This window comes from Plecotus auritus, assembly GCF_963455305.1.
Source record: "Plecotus auritus genome assembly, chromosome: 4".
In the NCBI taxonomy this organism is placed as follows: domain Eukaryota; kingdom Metazoa; phylum Chordata; class Mammalia; order Chiroptera; family Vespertilionidae; genus Plecotus; species Plecotus auritus.
The window spans coordinates 31066406-31086494 of NC_137775.1; the positions used below are offsets into that span (position 1 = coordinate 31066406).

At 41.7% G+C, this 20089-nt stretch overlaps 1 protein-coding gene across 5 annotated transcripts in view; it reads left to right on the forward strand.

Annotated features, from left to right (window-relative positions):
• Positions 1–2267: 2267 nt before the first annotated feature.
• The window catches only part of PHACTR2 (phosphatase and actin regulator 2), a gene marked incomplete at its 3' end in the record, with an annotated part of 169032 nt that continues 151210 nt past the window's right edge, over positions 2268–20089 (forward strand). The window contains exon 1 of one of the 5 annotated variants that reach the window (XM_080664830.1): positions 2268–2716. In XM_080664830.1, the coding sequence (XP_080520956.1) occupies positions 2704–2716 (13 nt within the window). In that variant the 5' untranslated portion in view covers positions 2268–2703. The remainder of the gene's footprint in view (positions 2717–20089) is intronic. The other 4 variants (XM_080664828.1, XM_080664823.1, XM_080664824.1 and 1 more) reach the window with 4 other exon arrangements.

The window sequence follows — 20089 nt, forward strand, 5'->3', positions numbered from 1 at the left end:
CTGAACTAAATCAAGGGAGGGAGTGGCTTCTCCCTGGAGCCTGCAGACAATGCTCTACCCATCGAGGCTTTTCATTGTCACTTTGTCTTCTTCTGGTGCCTGGAGGGACAGCGCTGGTGCTGGTGGCAAAGGCAGGGAGACAGAAAGCAGATGTGTTCTTGTCAATGTACGTAGCTTTTAAACATCCTCATCCCTCATAGGCACTCAGCATTAGTGTTATTATTTTTAGACCTCTCTCTCTGTTGCCTACCCCTTGTTTATGTCTGACATCATTGGTAGTTAGAGAGGTTCGGGTACTTAGCAGGTGAGAGAGGGAGAGAGTTCCTGGATAAGAAAAGGGATCCTGTGGCAAAACTCTAAAAAGGATTCTTTTCTACCCTTTTCAATCAAAAAATTGTAGCAAAGGGCCATAGTTTGTCATCTGAAGCCCTTGGGCTCTGGTGTGTTTCCAAATTCAGAATTTTTGCATCTTAGAAAGGTAATATATGTCTGTGCCATATCCCCAGCAGGGTCTGAGCAGATGCCCATAACCAGTAATACCAACATTTCCATAGCAAAACGTAAGTATGCATCCTAAATGAGATAAGTAAAGAATTTTAAATAGCTTCACTTCAACTCAGATTGTGACACAGATGCATTTCAGAGCCAAATGTAAAGGAGAAAATACCTTTAAGATTTTCAGGACCTTCTGGATTTTAGAACTGTGTTTGAGATTGTGGATCTTCTATAAACCACATCATGAGTTAAGCAGTGTTTAATGGTCTCTCCTTGGAACCCAATCAGTGTTTATGAGAAAACGTGTTTTTCAAATGACCAAGAAAACAAACATTTGGAACACAATCCATTTGTACTTTGGAGACTGACTGTATTAATAAAAATAATCAAAAGCCACATTTTGAATGGAGCACACAGCCAATAGAAATATATTCTTATTAGTTAGCATGCACTGCCAGTAGGTAACACTTCTTAGCTACTCTGTTCCAAAGTCTCAGACTTCATGATGTGTTTTCTTTCTCTTTTATATTTCCCAAACTCCTCTCTTTAAGAAGAAAAAGTTGGTTTGCCCTAGATTTCCTCCTGATGATACTCTGGGTAGTTAGCAGTCTTAATCAGGGCACGGAGATGAGGTACGGAAGCCACAGTGATTTCAGTCTCGTGGGACCCAAGCATTTTAAAAACATATGAAGGATTTTTTTGAAATTAATACAGTGACAAGATTGTGTGACAAAATTAAAATACTGGGCATAGACATCTCAGGGTGAAATCACTGAGAAATTCAACTGTTCTGTGAGGAAAATATTTCTCTACTATTTATGATATCATAAATGAAGTATTTTGCCTAAACAATAAAGTAAACCCAAATCCATAGGTAAGCCTGAAGTTACATTAAAAACAAAAATATTTAGAAGCTTCTGAAATGGAAGAGTATATTATAAATAATTTGCAAATGGTTAGTCATTAGACATTCCAATGGCACAGAGAAATGCAAAGTAAATTAGCTGCTTTTCAAATTCAACAACCCTGACAGAACCATCACACTCAGAACTGTTTTTTAAAAACTTGTCAAAAACAACAACACTGTAGACTCTTACTGTACTGTGGATTCATTGCATCATGAGGCCACTGTAATTTTTTTTCACTATATCTGAGAAAATGCAGAAAATACACGTGTGCTATCCTCACATTCCAATATCATATCATAATAGCCACAGGACATGACGAACATATGATTTCTTCAGCACTCGGCCCGTCATTGTGCCTCGATATTGTAAGCAGTCTTAAGTATCTTGGAGGGTCATCCTTCCATAGCCAAATTAAAGAAAAGCCGCGAAATGGTGTTCTCTGTGTTCATAAATGTACTTTTCTTCATGCTCCCATTTCTGTTACTGAGATGGCTTCAGATTGGAACATACTATAGCATCCCTGGACATCTTTTGACCATTGTGTCTTGCATGATTAGTGCCATTTAGTGAAAGTCCTTTGACTTTCTCTGCCGAACTAGGTAGGAAGAAATCCTGACTGGAAATAGAAACCCTAGTCATGATGCAAACAAAACCAAAAAGGAATGACAAGCCTCAGCTTCCTATCATACAATCAGAGCAGAATAGTGAGGATGGCCTTTATTTTAAAATGTTTTATCTGCTATTTCTTGCTCACCTCCAACAACAATAACAAGGAAACTTTAACATTTCACAATGAAAAGTTGCCTGGTCATCCAGTGATGTCAGGGATGAAGGCTGGACCCCATTTAGACCTGCCCCAGAGGCAGGACATTTAGTGTTCACGGAGCTCTTCACCTTTCATTATCTCTGCCTCCCCTGCTCCTGTGTGCTCTGGCATCTTGGGGAGCAGCATGTGCTCTGCATAGCATGTGCGCTTCTTTCTGAAACGTGCAACCCACTCCACACTGCAGTGATTTTTTTTTCTCCTTTGCTTAGAACAGAGGTGAAAACCCCAGTGGATTCAAGTATCCACTTGATAGGCTCAGTCTCTCTTAATCAGCCTGTAATGGAGCTAATGGCTGTTTGTCATCCTTGGAGATATAAATTTCCTGGCGGTGTCTCCTGCAGACAGCGCATGGAGAAGACTGTGTGTGCCAGCAAGGACCGATAATCAGCAGAAGGGCAGGGTGCTTCGTTAGCCAGGAGGAGAGCCGGGCTTCCCGCTGCCAGGCTCCAGGGCTCGCCTGGCCACTCCTGAGACATGGACGATGCCGGTAGGTAAAGCAAGCCTGAATTCTTCCCACCCTCTCGGCTCGTTTGCCATCGGCATCCTTCTCTGCAGGATGTTTGTCTATGTGTTGGTCTTGTCCTGCACTTTCACGTTCGAGACCGGGAGACATGGTATGTGTTAACCCTGCTGCATTGTCTGCAAGGCGCTCCGTGTTTGCTTTGAAGTTCAGGAATGGGGAACGCAGATTATAATTCCACAGTCACCTCTTGGAAGACTACACAGTTATTGTATTTAGGCTGCAGGAAGTGTGCTTTGCTGTGTGATTCTTTTGTGCTCAGAACAGTGGGCGAAAATGCATCTAGTTAATGAAACAACTTACTAAAGGGTGGCAAAAGATGGATGGAGTTAATGAACTGAACAAACATTTTTTCACTGTTACAGTATGCACTGTATAATAGCAGCTGAATGCTTGTGTCTGATGCTTAGTCTTCCTGTTAGGATGAAAGGTGGAAAACGTCTCAATATCCTCTGATACTTTAGTTTCAGGGTACAGACATTTACCCTGAAACATTTTAGTTTCAGTGGCCAATCAGGTGCCTTTTGAAAATGTATTTGTGTTTAATATCTTGACAGCTAGACAAACATGACTGTGGATCTAATGCCACTTAAATGTTTAGCATAAAATTACTTCTCAGGTAGAACTTTTTCTTTGCTATATGGGACTTTTAGAAGACCCATGCGATGGGATTACTCTCCATTTTGGTGTTAAGGATATTAAATGCAAAATTCTCCCCAAAATGTCATGGATTCTCTGTCTCCTGAAACTCATTAGCTCAGTTGCTCAGCTGGTTGCAGTTTTATAGAGAGATGCCCTGCAGCCTGGAGACACGGTCAGCTCTTCAAAGAGGATGCATCATTTACAGCACATGCCCCACAGTAAGATGACTCATTTTCAGTAAAACATATTTGTTTGTGAAATGTGGCTATTTCAGCTCTTGGTTCAGGTAGCGTAGGCAAGCAGAGATTTTGAAGGTTTGTGTTGTGAGTTCTTTCATGAAACAAGGTATCAGACTCTGTGACTAAAATAATTTTGTCTTTGACAATGAAGACATTTACATAAATTGGAACAGTACAATATTAGGGGTGAAAATGTCAGGGTTGTGAAAGGAACAAAACAAATATAACAGGGTGTGTGTGTGTGTGTGTGTGTGTGTGTGTGTGTAGGAGGAAGGAGGCTGGATTGATGTATGTATGCATTATAGCCCACATTTTTGGTCAGTAAAAAAATATGCCAATAGGGCTTGTCATAAAAGCATGTAGGTGTGATATTCCATGACAAGGCACAATTTTAACAGGAACCCCAGGCTTCTCTAATTACAGTGGTAGAGTAAAAAAATAGATAAATAAACTAGAATTCCTAACTTAGCCTCATTTAAAACTTCTGCCACCCACAATTAATTATACTGAGGTCCTGGCAGAATTATCGTTTTAATTCAAGTAAGTGCCTTTCTTAACTGACTCATGTATTTTTTTAAAGGCCATTTAAGAAAAGGAATGAAACTACTATAGCAGCCCCTCTGTAGGTTTAAAAAATGCTAAGGGTTAGGATTTACTTCTTGGTTTTCTGTAGCTTATGGGGATGAGTATTTTCACAATTTGTACTTATATTTATGCTTTCAGATGCTATTAATAAAATACATCTGCTTCTGACACGTTTATGACTATTTATGCACTGTGTTGAGTGGCTTTTAAAGCAGCAATTTCTATATCATTTTAAATTGTAGGTGAAATCCCAAATGTAGGTATGTATACCTTTAAGTGGAATAACAGGCTTTTAAATTACATTATTTGAATATTTCAGAAATGACACTTTTCTCATAATAGTTAATTGGCTGTCAAAGATCACTTTTCATGGTAATATTTTGATGATATAAGTAAGTAGCCCCTTATAGCAGGGACATATGAAAATCACACACACACACACACACACACACACACACACACACACACACACTTCAATACCTTGTATTGACTATAAGGAAGGCATTTAAGATAGTACTGGTAAGTGCCCCCCCCCTCAAAAAAAAATAAAAGCTCTAAATACCTTTAACATTTTACCAAGACACCCACTTAACTTGGGATACTGCAATTTCTTCAGTTTAATTTAAACAAGATAATGATGTTGAATAATTGTCTAATTTTTCCAATCAGAAATGGTTGAGGCCTGGATATCAGAGGCTAGCAGTGTAGAGCTGAGCACCAGCCCTAACAATTGGACCATCCATTTCAGGGAGTCAGGCCTTCTTCAAGGTGGGGTTTGTTTTTGTTTTTGTTTAAACGTAATTTTATTGATTTCAGAGAGGAAGGGAAAGGGAGAGAGAGATAGAAATACCAATGATGAGAGAGAATCATTGATTGGCTGCCTCTTGCACGCCCCTTACTAGGGATTGAGCCCTCCACCCAGGCATGTGCCCTTGACCAGAATAGAACCTGGGACCCTTCAGTCTGCAGACCAATGCTCTATCCACTGAGCCAAACCAGCTAGGGCAAAGGTGGGGTTTGGATCATTGTTAGGCAGAAACACAACAGTGGGCACACATAAGCCCAGTGCCTCTGATTTATTCAAATCACACAGAAGGCTGCATAGGAGATATTTATGTGTATTTTCTGTTAACACATAAGGAAGAGTTGCTGCCTGGGACTCCGGCCCATCCAGTGCCCATGAGCAGGTCTGAGTCCACATGCCGGTGTGCTTGCACCCACCCTCTCCTTAGCAGGCGAGAGCTGACAGTCCTCTCATCTCGGAGAAGGAGACATCTCTTCCCCATAATTGCTGGCGTATGTATTCCTTTTAAAAGCTTTTCCTGGAGTAACAATAAAATATTTATCAAACAGTTGTGTGTAGAATATGGCAGGGCAGTTTTAGCTATATCTAAGCTTTTCTTCTTTTTTCATGTGCTTGTTTCTTCTGGTGCGTTCTATGACTGATATGGCTGTTCCTTTATTAAGGCTATGACTACACCTGCAGTCCGAGTTATTCCATCCCTGTGTTTGTGTCTGCTACTTCTCCACCCAGCCTTTACCAGGCATCCTCACGGAGTCGCTGTGAAAGGTAGTGCTGAGGCAAAGCTGATCAGTGGTGTGTGATTAACATACCCACTGTTTGAAATGTGCTTCCACATTCCGCAGGGCAGAGTAGTCTCACAAGTTCGAGATCATTTGTTGGGCTAATTTTTCCTTGCTTGAGACCAAGATATTTCCATTACCATGCGTGGGTCATAAGAGGCACATTCACAGGTGGCATCTGTGAGAGTCACTGTGTCCTTATCTTACATTCTGCCCCAGTGGCTTAAAGGGTTTTGACTCTTGTACAATCACTGAATGTGGAGAACTTCACTGTCTACAAGCTCCTTGCAAAAGAGACTGAGAATCATTTGAGAACAGGTAGAAGAAAGGTTGGTAATGGTGTGGTCAAGAGCATGAAATAATCCAAGATGAAAACCAGCTCTACCACCTGCATCCCAGTGACCATGAACAAGCTCTCTAAACTCTGTAGCCATTTATTTTCTCATCTACAAGTGGCAACAATAATTTTAACTATCTCAGGATAGTTATGAAGAGAAAATACAGTAATACGCGTAAAGCTTTGGTACAATGGCTGGCATATGGTAAGACTTAAGACATGTTGGCTGTTTAAAGAACCATCAAAAAATTAAAGCAGGGTTACATTATGAACAACTATATACTCTAGCAGGGTGGCTCTAGCAGTGAGACGATGCTGTGGGAAGGTGAGCAGTTATAAGCTGAGAGCAGTCAGGTGGGTGTCCCAAGAGTGTAATTGGAAACTGATGTGGGTGGTGCGATGGGAATGGGGTTGAGGGATGCATTGGATCTGCATCAGTAGAGCATGAGGAGTGGATAAGGAAGCAGGAGGGAGTAGACTAGTCACAGCGGACCTTTGAGATTCCTAGTTTGAGAATTTAAGATAATAGGCTTGTACTATGGAGCACAGAGGAGTTTTAAGGGAAAGACATGGGTTCCATTTTGGAATCGTTGGGTTTGAAATACTTCTGTGTGACCCACTAGCCATAGTAGCTGTTCAGTAATGACTTTCTAATTCACTAAAAGGTGTACACACACACACACACACACCACACACACACACACACACACACACACACAGAGGCATGGGTACATGTGCACACATGGAATTCCTTACTAACCATGGATTTGAGGTAATACAGGGTTGTTTTCTGTTTTATTTAGAGTCTTTTCTATTTTATATGTGATTTAGTTCAGCCCTGTTAACCCCACTGCAGCTAATGCTTCCCTTCCCCCTCTCCCCTAGCCTGTGGGGGAGCCTAGGGGGGTGGTGTAGAGAAAGGAGACTTTCCAGTGCTTCTTGAAAATCTTTCCACACAGGTGGAGATAAGACCAGGCCCAGAGAAATATGCCCCTGAGCACTGAAGTGGTTGGTAAGGGCCGGCTGTTACATAAGCGAATGTAAGCACCAAGACACTTCAGTTCCAGCTCTTCAGAACTTCCCTAGAAGGAGCTACTTCAGCAACTCAGGCTGCCCTCGTGGAGTCCTAAAAACAGAAGATGGCGAGTGGGGAGAATGGTTACCTAATGGAGGAGACTTCTCATGTGAATTAATTTGCTTTGGAAATGAACCCTTCCTGGGATGGTTGGCTATGTGTGAAAACTATATTTGGTGCAATTTAAAATGTTTTCCTCTATTTTCTACTTTCATGATAACTTGGTCTTAGAAGCTGTAGTTTTGTTAACCATGACACTCTTAGACATATAATAATGTTACACAAACATCGATGAGAGAGAAACATCGATCAGCTGCCTCCTGCACACCTCCTACTGGAGATGTGCCCGCAACCAAGGCACGTGCCCTTGACCAGAATCGAACCTGGGACCCTTCAGTCCGCAGGCTGACGCTCTATCCACTGAGCCAAACCGGTTTCAGCTAGTAGATCTTTATGTATGTACTTGTGTATGCATTCTCGAGTGGGGGATTATCAGTCTTGATGCAAGGGAGTGAACTTGATAAAAATTTAGAACAGATTTTCTTTTTAATTAAAAAATAAATTTATCCTTATTCTCTGAAATACCCCTTATATTGTAAAAGTAGTTCCTATTGAACATTTTCTTAGCTGTAAAACAAGTAAATACAGTATTTTCCTTTGAATTTATGATGAAGACCATTGTGCTATTTTAGCACTTTATGGTTCACCAAGTACACCTGAGATTCACATAAATATTTTTTCTAAGGGAGAGATTAAAATTTGATAAATAATCTGCTTTTAGAACTATCAGTTTTAAAAATGACAATATTATTATAGAAATCACTGTACCTTTAAAACAAAATGTCACAAGGAAAAACAGATTCATGTTAAAACATAAAAGTACTCTGAAGGTGGCACTAGATTTTCTTAGTAGTTTTTACTCTAATTGAAGAGCAACTTTGACCTCCTGAGAATAAACCACAGACTTAGCTTAAGAGAGTGCTGAACCAGGACAGTCTTTGTTTCTCAAACAAAGCTTTGTTTCGTTTTGCTTTTTCAGATCATTAGAATTAGTTCTGAGTATTTTTATTCTTTGCAACCACTCATATTTCCAAAGGCAAAATGAATTCTGATTTTTCTATATTGATAAGATAAGATGGGAATTCTTACAAAATGGCTTGCTTGGTTCAGGAAGAACCATTGGAAAAGATACAGAGAACAAGCAAGAATATATTTTGGTGGAAGCCATTTTTAGGAACTAGCAAACTGTTCACTTGCATAAATATTAAAGCTTGATTACTTAGGAATTAAATATCTGACTCATCTATGTCCAGGATATCTCTTCTTTTTCTTTGTTTCTAGCCTTTGGGGCATTTCATTGGTCACGAGCATTACCATCTGGTAATGTGAAGAGGGAAAGGTAGCTAGGACTTAAACCCGCTTTGGAAATGAGTGAAAGTCAATTACACCTATAAGAGTAGGAGTACTATGCAGATGTTTAAAAATCCACACTAACATTTCCCATGAAGTATTAAAAATGGATGATAGCAGATTTTATATGCAAAAAGTTAATTTTAAAGTTCTGTTGTATAAGTCAGGCCTCACAAGCATATATAAAATAACTAAATATTAAGTGTCTTAAAAGAAAAGGAACATACTTTTTTTGAATGTCTGTTATGTCCTTGGCACTAACTTTAGTATTCACTTGTTACATCATTAATTCTTGCAGCCACTCTTATTACTCTGTAAGTAAATACTATTTCCCCAGGTTACATGAGGAAACAGACAAGTAAGAGCTCACTCAATAAAGTGGGTGATTTATAAACTGGAATCCAGCTCTTCTTGACAATAGCAAAATTTAACCCAGCATTTTTTATGTTGTCATATTCCATTGAGAATGGGGAGTCTTCATCAGTGCCTAAGATGTAATCAGAATATATGTTTTAAAATTAAACACGAAATTTCATTCATTGAGAGCAATTTTTCCAAAGGGAAATTCATTTTTAAATATTCGTGTTAAAAGTGATCGTATCACATCTGAATTTGTGAGTATGTCCTTAGATGGAAGTCAGTACATGGGTAAGAAAATACGTAGTTCAGAGTTTCTTTCATAAACATCATGTTTTATATGCGCAAGGATCCTCAGGCCAATCACGAAGGGACTGAGATTTGGCTTATATTCTACGAGCTCTCATGGAGCCTTTGGTTTTAGGAAGGAGTGTGACATGATAGGACTGATGATTTCAAGGCACAATCATCACCATGGGAAGAACAGACAGGAGAGAGGCAAGAATGGAAGCTCCTAAGAAGGAAACCCACTTAGAAGGCTCTCGGCTGGGGTGGTGGTGTGGATGGAGAGGAAACATAACGAAAATCCAGCCTGTTTCAAGGCCCAGCACATATCCCATTTTCATATCTTCCTCAATGGTCTCAAGCCCTGCCTTTCCCCAGGGCACTAACAGAACTCACCGCACAGTGTGTATTTGATGGTAGCCTACCTGAGATCATCCTCCATTTGAGTCTTTTCTTCCCAACCAGACTTGAAGCATTTTGAGGGCAATGGACATATTCACGTGTCCTCCAAAGAGTTAGAGTGCTGGTTCTCAACTTGGCCACACATTGAATCACTTGAAGAGCTTTCAAAATAAAGCAGTCTCTGGGCCCACCCCAGGCAACTTAGATCAGGGTCCCTGCAGTGGGGCCACGCTATTGGTATTTGTTTAAAAGCTCCCGGAATATCTAATGGACAGCCAGGGTGAGGGCCAGTGTTACAGACCCTCAGAAATAGCTGCCGAGTATGAGTAAATTCTCTGCTTCTCTCCCCTTTCTCTTCTTCTCCACCCCTCCCTTCTCTCCTTCTCTCTGAATAGGCCAGTCTAGCTGAGAATTTGTGCTTGGGAATGATCTGCTTCCCGGTGCAATGTGAGGCTGTGACAGTGACCGAGGCCTCCAGGAAATAAGCTGGAAACAAAAGAGCAGAGGCTTCTGGACAACATGTCAGAGTAGGAACAAAGTTGACTGACTGCAGGCTTTCTGTAATCTACGGGTTCGGAGTGTGTGGGCCTGATCAGATAAGGCGGTGATGGAGGGGGCAGTCACCTGCTTCCGAAGCGGGAAGGTTGTTTTCTCCTCTAGGGTCTCTCCAGGAAATGAAATACTGAGTGATTAAATCACTGCAGTGGCGAAAGCAGTTTCTGGTGAGACTTTCACATGTAAAGCTTTAAACTAATAAGAGATGCTAACCATCCTTATCAAGAGTTCATAATAGAATAGGAACATTATTAGACCTCCCAATAGCACTGCTATGACTCAGTCATCACTAGCTGTGTATCTGTGCCAAGCGGCTGGGTCAGGGCCACTATTAGACACCGATGCTATATTTGCTGGATCCATGTGACCCACAACAGGCAGCCTGCTTTTTAGTGATGGAGAAATAGGTCCTGTTCCACCTTATACTTCCCCCTCCACACACACACACACACACACACACACACACACACACACACACACATACCCCTCAGAATGAGTTTCAGATCGTTTTGAACTGACAGTGACCTTAAATATTTAAGCATAGGGATTTCATAACTTGCTTTTCTGAGTATTTTGGGAAATGATGCTTTTTACATGATGCTCAATATATACCTTTTAATGGAAACAGTAAAATTAAAATAATAACTCATCTTTTGTAATATTTGATTTAATATGGTCATGAGGATCATTTGAAAAAGTGTAATTGACAGAGGGCTTTTTAAAAAAAAACACCTCGAAATGTTTTTACAAATGAAACATTTAATATTGGGGGAGCCCCCAGGGATTACAAAGGAGGCTTGGAGGTGACCCTGTTTGTGTTTGTTTGTTTTGCCTATTGCGCCTCTCCTACATGGATGCACCTCACACCCACCTGCTAACTGCCCTTCCTTCTCGCCGTCCCCTTCCCGCACATGTACTGTGGTCTGGCCACTCTGCACTTCTCAATACACCCCAGAAACACACGTAATTTCATCATGCCGATCCTTCTACGTGAGGGCACCATCTGCATTCCCCATCACCACCAGGAAAAGCCTCCACATGGAATGAGACCCAGCTCCAGGGCCCCCTCCTCTGTGGACCCTTCTGCAATTCTTCCGGATGGAGTTAGTGTTCTCTTTCCTCTACTCCCAAACAGTACTCTCCTACCCCTAGGTCAGCACCTGTCAGGTGAATTGTGATGCTGTTTTATGTGTCTGCCTCTTCAGCTAGACCGCAGGCTCCTCAGGGACTCGGCCTCGTCTTCTGCATGAGCTCATCGCCTACTGCAGCCCGGCCTGGCTAAGAGGGCAAATGAATAAACTGGCTGGAAAACAGCCTAAGCTGTATCTTTTCTTGTGCACTGATAGTTCCATAGAAACTGTGGATTAATTTTTACTGGAGTTGAGTGATGTGGCCATAAACCATTTAAAATGAGTAGTGGGGAGCCCATCACAGTTGCTAGTGGAATGAAAATGTGTCTGTCTGTCTACCTCTCTATTTACCCATCCATCTCCCTGTCTGTTTATCTATCTATCTGACTACCTATCATCTATTTTTATCTCTCTCTCTCTCTCTCTCTCTCTCTCTCTCATCTGTCATCATCCCAACCCCATACCAGACTTATAATCAGACTCTCCCATGGAAGAACAGAGAGCTCTTTTAAAATAATGTTTCCTGGTGATTCGGTGCACACCTCTGGTGAGAACCATTGTTGGTCTTAGGAACATAAAATAAAGCTGTTTTTTGTGTGTGTTAAGATAATTGATTAGTCTAATGCACAGAACAAAATAAACTGAACAAAATAGTTCCAGAGACATAGAAGCATGGAACAGACTGTCAAATCTCAGAGGGAAGGTGGGGGTGGGTAGGTGGGAAGAGATCAGCCAAAGAATTTTTATGCATATATGCAGAACCCATGGACACAGACAATAGGGTAGTGAAGGCCTGGGGTGGGGGCAGGGGTGGGCTAGAAGGGGTCAATGGGGGGAAAAGAGGGACATGTGTAATACTTTTAACAATAAAGATATTTTAAAAAAGATTTTTTTAAAAAGATCATTATTGCCAATATGAAAGCACATTATTATTTAGAATCATTAAGATCTTGTGCCATTTACAAAATGCTCTGATGTACCCCATTGGAGGCTTGCGTTGGTCAGTAAATGAAGAAGCACCTCTCATTGACACTGGTGCCTGAAAAGGGTGGTGGCGCCTGCATTTTCTTCACCCACTTACTGTGGAGAGACACTCTAAGGGGTCCATATCATGAACTGAAACTTGGAAACATCATCCACCCAACTTGCCTTTAATTTATCACATGCTGCATGCCTCTGTTTGCATTTTATAGACTTGGGTGTTATTTCCTTAATAATGGAAATTCGACAACCATCCATTTTTTAGGAGCACTTAACTTAGGGCACTTTTACTAAAGGAATGAAAAAGAAAATTTGCCAATCCTGACCCATGAACAGTCGGCACGGTATAAGAGTAAAAGTATCTGGGTTCCTCTGTGAGACTTTAGTCTTCACCACACCCACTTACAGAACGGAAGTCAATTCATTTGCTCAAACAATAAGCATTTTACAACATTCATTAACCTAAGGGTCACTTCTTTAAATTAAGGAAGTTCAAAGACATTTGTTTAAATAACTGTGTGACTATAACTCTGATTGAAAAAAGCCAGAGAGTTGAAAATTAAAGTCAACTTTGTCTTTAAAATCCAGACTTTGTGGAAAACACATTTAGAATGAAGCAGCACCGTTAACTTTTAAATGCCCTGGCTTGTGTCAGGTTTGATCACAAGGCTCACATTCTAGAAACAAAGGTGTCTCTCACGCTAACAGACGTGGGCTTTGTCCCCAGCAGTTTCAGGGAAGGTTTTCATGGAGCCTTAAAACTATAAAAACTCCTAATGTACTTTTGGGCGCCTGGGTTATTTTAAAACGAAATCAAGTCCCACAAAACTGTGTTTTAAAAGCAGGACTAGGGCTAAGTGATTTTGTTTTAGAATGCTGTACATTCGTTAGTAATATCCCTTTCATCCTCACAAAGGCTTACAAATATAATTCATTTCTCACAGTTCTCCAGTGACTGATGTGAACATTTCAAATGGTCAGTTCTGCTTTTACAGACATGAAGCTACGGCCAAAAAAAAAAAGTGTATTTACTTATTTATTTTCAGAGAGCAGCCTCCTGTACTTCTTAATTGCACATAGAAAACTTGGTATTGACATAGAAAAAACATGTCTGCGTGAGTATGTGCTTGGCCTTTGGCCAACTCATGAGGCATGGCCATGGCAAATCTGATTCCCATTGACTTTTATGCAGAAGGAAAGCCAAACACAGTTTACCCTTAGGGCTGCATGCAATATTGTTTTTCAGGGAAATGTGGTTATATTTGTCCTGGGTACAAAGACTGTCTCTGGGGAGGGCAGCCAAATGGCTTCGGTCACAGTGTCCACAAACACAACTGTCTAGTTCGTTATCTGGAAGCTGTCTGTGCTGGGATGTGCACTCAGGTGATGAGGATCGGAAATCAGCTGGAAATTTCAGTAGAGGCTCCTTAATGCAGGGACTATGCCTACAAAGGGCATATGTTTATATGGCAAATGGAGAGCAGGTGAGGGGACAGTACAACCCCCCAGGGAAATGACAAGAGTAGGGCAACCCTAGCGTTTCCCCACAGAGATTGAGCATGGAGATCCAGTTCCAATGTAGCGACCGGAGTACTGGGTAGAGGATTTGGACAAATGAGGGAGAGAGAGAGAGGGAGAGAGAGAGACCCAAGCAGGTGCTAGTTTGTGAGATAGGTCCATGGAAGACTTTGGGAGGACTGCATGGGTTTTATTCTGGCTTATTTGATTTGGTGTGAGCTAGCAACAAAGAAACTTCAAGCTCAGGGGCGATTTCCCATTCGCCAAGTCCCCAGAGGCCCCTGAGTGAGAAACGGCAGCTTGTTGCCATAGCCCAGCCTCTCCCTGGGACAGCCCAGGACTCAGGCAGCCAGTAGCTAACAAGAAACAGACCCTTCAACCACCAGCTTTTCATTTTAATTCATATTGTGCATGAGAATCATTCTTTTTAAAAAAAAAACCAGTATATATTTTTTATTGATATCAGAGAGGAAGGGGGAGGGAGAGAGATAAAAACATCAGTGATGAGAGAGAATCATTGATCGGCTGCCTCCTGCATGCCTCATACTGGGGATCGAGTCCACAATCCGGGCATGTGCCCTGACTGGGAATCAAACAGTGACCACCTGGTTCATAGGTCAAAACTCAACCACTGAACCACGTCGGCCAGGCGAGAATGATTCTTAAATTGCAACTCTTTCTTATGTTTAGTCATATTTACCTGCCTTCTCAAATGGAACATCCTGTAATATTTGGAAGAGTGTGGAAACGTGCAAAGAAATTAGACTCCATAGAAAAGGAGGACACCCATCCTGGCTGAGCCTCCTCCACTTACTAGCCTGGGGCCAGGGGCACATCCATGGGCCTCGCTTTATCCATCTGAATAGAGGGTCCGTTATTCTTGACACTGCTGGAAGTATAACATCAGAACAGACTTGTTTAGTGCCTACATGGTGTCAAATCTTTACAAATATGAAGTCATGTGTTCCTCACAGCCACCTCACAGGTGGCCAGGAGGGCCCCCCTCAGCCTGCATGGCCCCGGCATCGGCACCTGGTGTCCTCAGACCATCGCTGCCTTGTGCTGTTGTCAGGGTTCTTGTATTTGTCAGCTTCCATTTCTCTCCCTTCTCCTAGGCTCTTTCTTTGAGTTTATTGAGGTATAATTGATACACAGCCCTGTATACATTTAAGGTATCTAGCATAATGATTTGTATTACCAATACGGTTGTGATTATTTCACACTAGTTTTAGTCAGCATCTATTCATCTGTTATCTCATATAGATACAAAGAAATGGTTACATGTGCTGTTTGTTATCTTTTGTGGTCTGGGAAACCACATCACGGAGATTGTTATCCTTTTGTCCAAATGTGCGCAGAACCCAGTGAGGGCCTGGGTAGTTTTCCTGTGATTCACACATATGAATGTTTTACTTTTACTTGGAGCAAGTGGCAATTCAGTTTATTTCCCAGTTCTTGTCAAAATCTTCAATGATCCTGCCCCTGCCCTCAGGATAAAATTAAAACTCAAGGTCTCACGCAAATCTCTGGTCTGCTTGGCCCCCACCTTCGTCAGCAACATTATCACCCACCTCTAGTAACACAGCCCTGGGCCCCAGCTCCCAGACTCTGCATCTCTTCTCAGATACCGTGCTCCTGCTTCTCTGCTTGGCTTTGTGGTCTTCTCTCGCCCACTGTTCCTTCCCTGTTCTTCACCCAGTTAAGTTCCTATCTTTTAGGACCTGTAGCTAAGCTGTCACCATCTGGAAATCCTTCTCCATCTCGGTGTAAGGGGGAATTACTCCCTGAGCTCACCTGGCACACATACCATTGCGTTGTCATTAGTTTTTCACGTCCTCTGTCCCCACCAGCCAGGAACTGCGTGAAGTTATCGTCTCCTTGGTTTCCTTAGGCCTAGCACAGCACATGGCACACAGTAGGTATTTAGTACATGCTGGCTGACTCACTGCTTATGCCATTGCTTCCAAGCTGCAAAATGTGCTATGTAGCACAGTGGTGTATTTATACATTCTTATTATGTAATTTTTTTTAAGTTTAAGGAGAAAACGATAATTCGAAGAAAATGCAGTTGGATGCAAAAATGCAAAATGTTATCAGCTTGAGGATGTTAGTAAAACCCTTATATACCCGAAAATAGTTGTTGTGACTATTGATTTTTTTTTTTTTTTGCTTGACTGCCATTAAACAAACTTAGAATTTTAAAATGCATATTTTTGTAGGGATTCCTTGCAAAGGAGGAATGAACATGTACTAATTATAGTAGCAAGTGTATTGAATGTGATATCTCAAGAAGAAGGAAATAGCATATAACTAAAGAAAATATTTTTTCTCTCCCTAGCCAATTTGGCTCAGTGGATAGAGCATCGCCCTGTGGACCAAAGGGTCCCAGGTTCGATTCTGGTCAGGAGCATGTAGCTCAGTTGCAGACTCCCCCCTGGCCTGTGACATTTCTCCTTGTCTTTCCCTCTCTCTTCTATTATCTCTAGAAATCAATGGAAAAATATCCTCAGATGAGGATTTTTAAAAAAGAGAGAAATCTCTATTAAATACTTGCTATTTTTTTTTAAAAAAAAGAAAGAAAATATTTTTCTCAAAGGGGGATTTGATTATAAGACAGGCACGAGGCATGTGAAAGTTGGCTATAAGTTAGGGCTAAAGAGTAATCAGCCTTCAATCTAAAAAAAACAAACAAAAGAAAAAAACTCAGTCTGGTGATCTCTTTATTCATTTGCTTTGAACATTTCCAATTACCTTTTCTAGAAAGAGAAATTTTTTTACAAAACACCTCAAATATATCATATGCTTAAATTATCCCTTGCTCTTAATGTGTGGAGGTAGAAAACAAACTTAGTCATAATACCCAGATGAAAGAGAAATAATTCTGAACTATTGTTGAAAAGAAGTTAATGTAATTATGGCATATCAAGTTGGCTTCATTTTTATGAAAATACTAGAGGCCCGGTGCACAAAATCCATGCACTGGGGGAACGGGGAGGTCCCTTAGCCCGGCCTGCACCCTTTCGCAGTCCGGGACCTCTTGGGGAATGTCTGACTGCTGGCTTGTGGCTGGATGGTCTTCTGCTGCTGCATGGCCTGCCTGCTGCTTGAGCTTCAGCAGCTGCTGCGTGTGCACGGGCTGGGCCACCACGGTCTGTCCTGTGAACTCCATTGAGTGGGTGAGTCAAGTGCGGAGGCAGGCTTACCCTGAATTCCCTGTGTTTCCCTGAGTCACTGAGTTGTTCAGACTGACTGCCTTCTACAGAGAGTAGCACCAGGATCAGGCCTAAGCCTACAGTCAGACATCCCTCTTGCAGTCCGGGACCAGCAGTCAGACATCCCCTGAGGGATATAGCAGTGCACCAAATGGCAGGCGGCGAGGGAGGAGCCTGAATCAGGGCTGGCGCTGCACCGTTCGCTCATGCTCATCCCAGCCTGCTGTGCCTAATGCTGCCACTGCCACTTGGTAGTACTACCATGGAGTCAGGAGAGGCTCCCGCTGTGGCAGCTGTGCTTGCCAGCCATGAGCCTGGCTTCCTGGCTGAGCGGCGCTCCCCTTGTGGGAGTGCACTGATCCCCAGGGGGCAGCTCCTGCATTGAGTGTCTGCCCCCTGGTGGTCAGTGTGCACCATAGTGACTGATCATTCTGCCATAACAGTTGCTTAGGCTTTTATATATATAGATTTTGTATGTGATGAGCAGTGTCAGAAAAGGGTATATCCCAAGCTGTTAGTTCTCATTCCCTGGGAATTGAGAGGGGCATTTTTACTTCATTTTTTTTTTCCGATTTGTTTGAGGTCTTTTGGTTTTGCTTTTTACAATAAGCATACACTGCTTTTAGAAATGTTTAAAGTCAATAAACTATGTTTTAATCAGTTAATGGGGAAGTAGCATATGTACTGCCTTACACTGTGAGATGCATCCCTACACATCAGATATGCTGGGTACACATCAGATATGACATGGGCGCCAACTCCCCCAGTAACTTGGGATAAATGATTTAAGGTCCTGCCTCCCCACCCTGTCCCCAATACAAGCTATTATTGAAATTGTTCTTTTATTAGTCAGAACAGCTGTAAAATCTTGTTAATTTTTATGACCAAGACGATTAATTTGCATGCAATATTATCACACACAAAATATTTTCACTGGATTTGCTTCTGCCTTCCTATGTTGAAAATGGACTTGAGGTATTTGGGTAAAGTAAGCAATTTGGGAATATGGCACCAATCATTTTTGAATGTGGTGGGATGCAGTTTATTTTCATAGCATGGCGTTTTGTTCATATGGCTAAACTCCACCCTGTGTCTCTCTGGGTGGCGGCCTTGTGTTCAAACTGCCTGGGGGGAGTTCCAGGCCAGCAGTGGGACCCAGGGCTGCACTGAATCAGGTGAGTTGCTTCTTAGAGGGGCTGAGCCAGGAAGCCAGAGGGTCAGTGTGGGTTGGCTTGGGAGGTGAAGCTGACCTTGCTATTGGATCCAAGAGTTGACAGCAGTGGTAGAAATGAGAGATGGAAACCAGAGTTGAGAGCTGAAAACAATATCATAATAAAGCAGGAGTCGGGGAAAACATTGTGGGAGCTCCTGTTATGAATACTCGATGAGTGCATTGTTTGTCTCATGGTAAAAATACGGTCACGTATACATACACTAGAATGGGATAAGTCTGTGCCAGAACTGTGTTTATTTTGAGTTTTATCAACATTTTACTTGGCAACTCAGAATTTAAACCAAACTGCTACCTGGGCAGTTCAACTAATGATAGCTTATCAAATACGTCTGTGCTACATATTGATTTTAACTTCACCACATGCAAGGAGGTACAGGCACTTTCTTTGGTGTCTCTTTGTAGGTCACGCAATGTGTCTCTAATAGATTTAGTTTGCTAGTGAGTGTGTGAATTTTGCAGTTGTTAAATGTGACTAAGTGAAACTTATTGTTTTGAATTGCTTCCAAGTACTTCTTCCTTATTTCCTTTAATGATCACAGGTTTTTAAATATAATTTAGATGAAAGACACAGTCAACAAATAGGAATTGAGTACCTACTGTCTCTGGCACCCTTCTAGCTGCAGTGAGTATGGCGGTGATAAGATACATCAAGTCCCTGCTACCATGGCATTCACATTCTATTGGGATAAACAGACCTTAAACAGACAAACAAACAAATATATGATCAAACGCAAGGTAGTGATAAGAACCTGGAAAAAAATAAAGCAGAGTTGTTGAGCAGGGGGTACTAGAAGTGCTGTTGTAGGTAAAGTGAATTTTATCCCAATGCTTGGCCATCAAAATGGGACTGGGTTTCAAAACCTTGGGGATGTTTTAAGCATAGCTTTTTAAAGACTTATATTATCAGTTTGGTGTAGTTTCAGGTGAACACTGTTTTTCCTTATTTCAATCCATTAAGTTTTGTGCTGTTTCAAGTTTCAAGGAATGCCCCAAGGTCAAAGAAAAATGCTAAGAATTCCATCTTGTTTTGTGTAAGGACAGAATGAAGGCACATAATTACATGACTGTCCCCACCCTGACAAACCTGCAGTGGCCCAGATTTGTTGGAAATTTAGCACAAAACTGCATTGTTATCAGAGGATGTTCCCAGGAGATAAGAAAGTCTGGCAGAATTGTCCTGGCAGCTTGATTACAAAAATTTTAAAACATTTCTTCCTCAGTGACAAAGACTCGTTGTTGACTCTTGTAGAGGACAAGTTAGCACATGTTTATGCTGAAAAACCTTTGGTCTTAGTAGCATCTGCCTGACTATGCTTTGCACACCAGCCACCCAAGGGAGAATGTATAAGGTGTGTCAATTAAAGAAGGGCTGGATGGATTTTGGCAAAGACATTAGAATTTCAACAGCCAGAGAGTTTCTTTCAAGAGTCACATTGAACGTGTATACATTCATTTCAAAATTTTGGCATTACTCAAAAACAAATATGGACTTCTGATTTTAGAATTGCCCTTTGAGCCAGATCGCAAGCCAGACCAAAAGTTTATTTATTCAGTCATTCATTGGTTCATTCATTCTGTCATTCGACAAACATTTGTGAAGACTTCTCTCTGCCAACGTGGTGCTTCTTGCTAAGTGTGTGCCAATAGATTAGAGCCATTGCTTTCTTTTGAGTGACACTCTTGTGGGTGTCACTCTTATAGAACTGGAGGCGCTTAGATAACCTTGAACAGCAGAAGGTGGAAGGCCCAGGAGGAAAGAAGCTCTGCCTGGCGAGGTAGGAGAAGCTCCCAGGG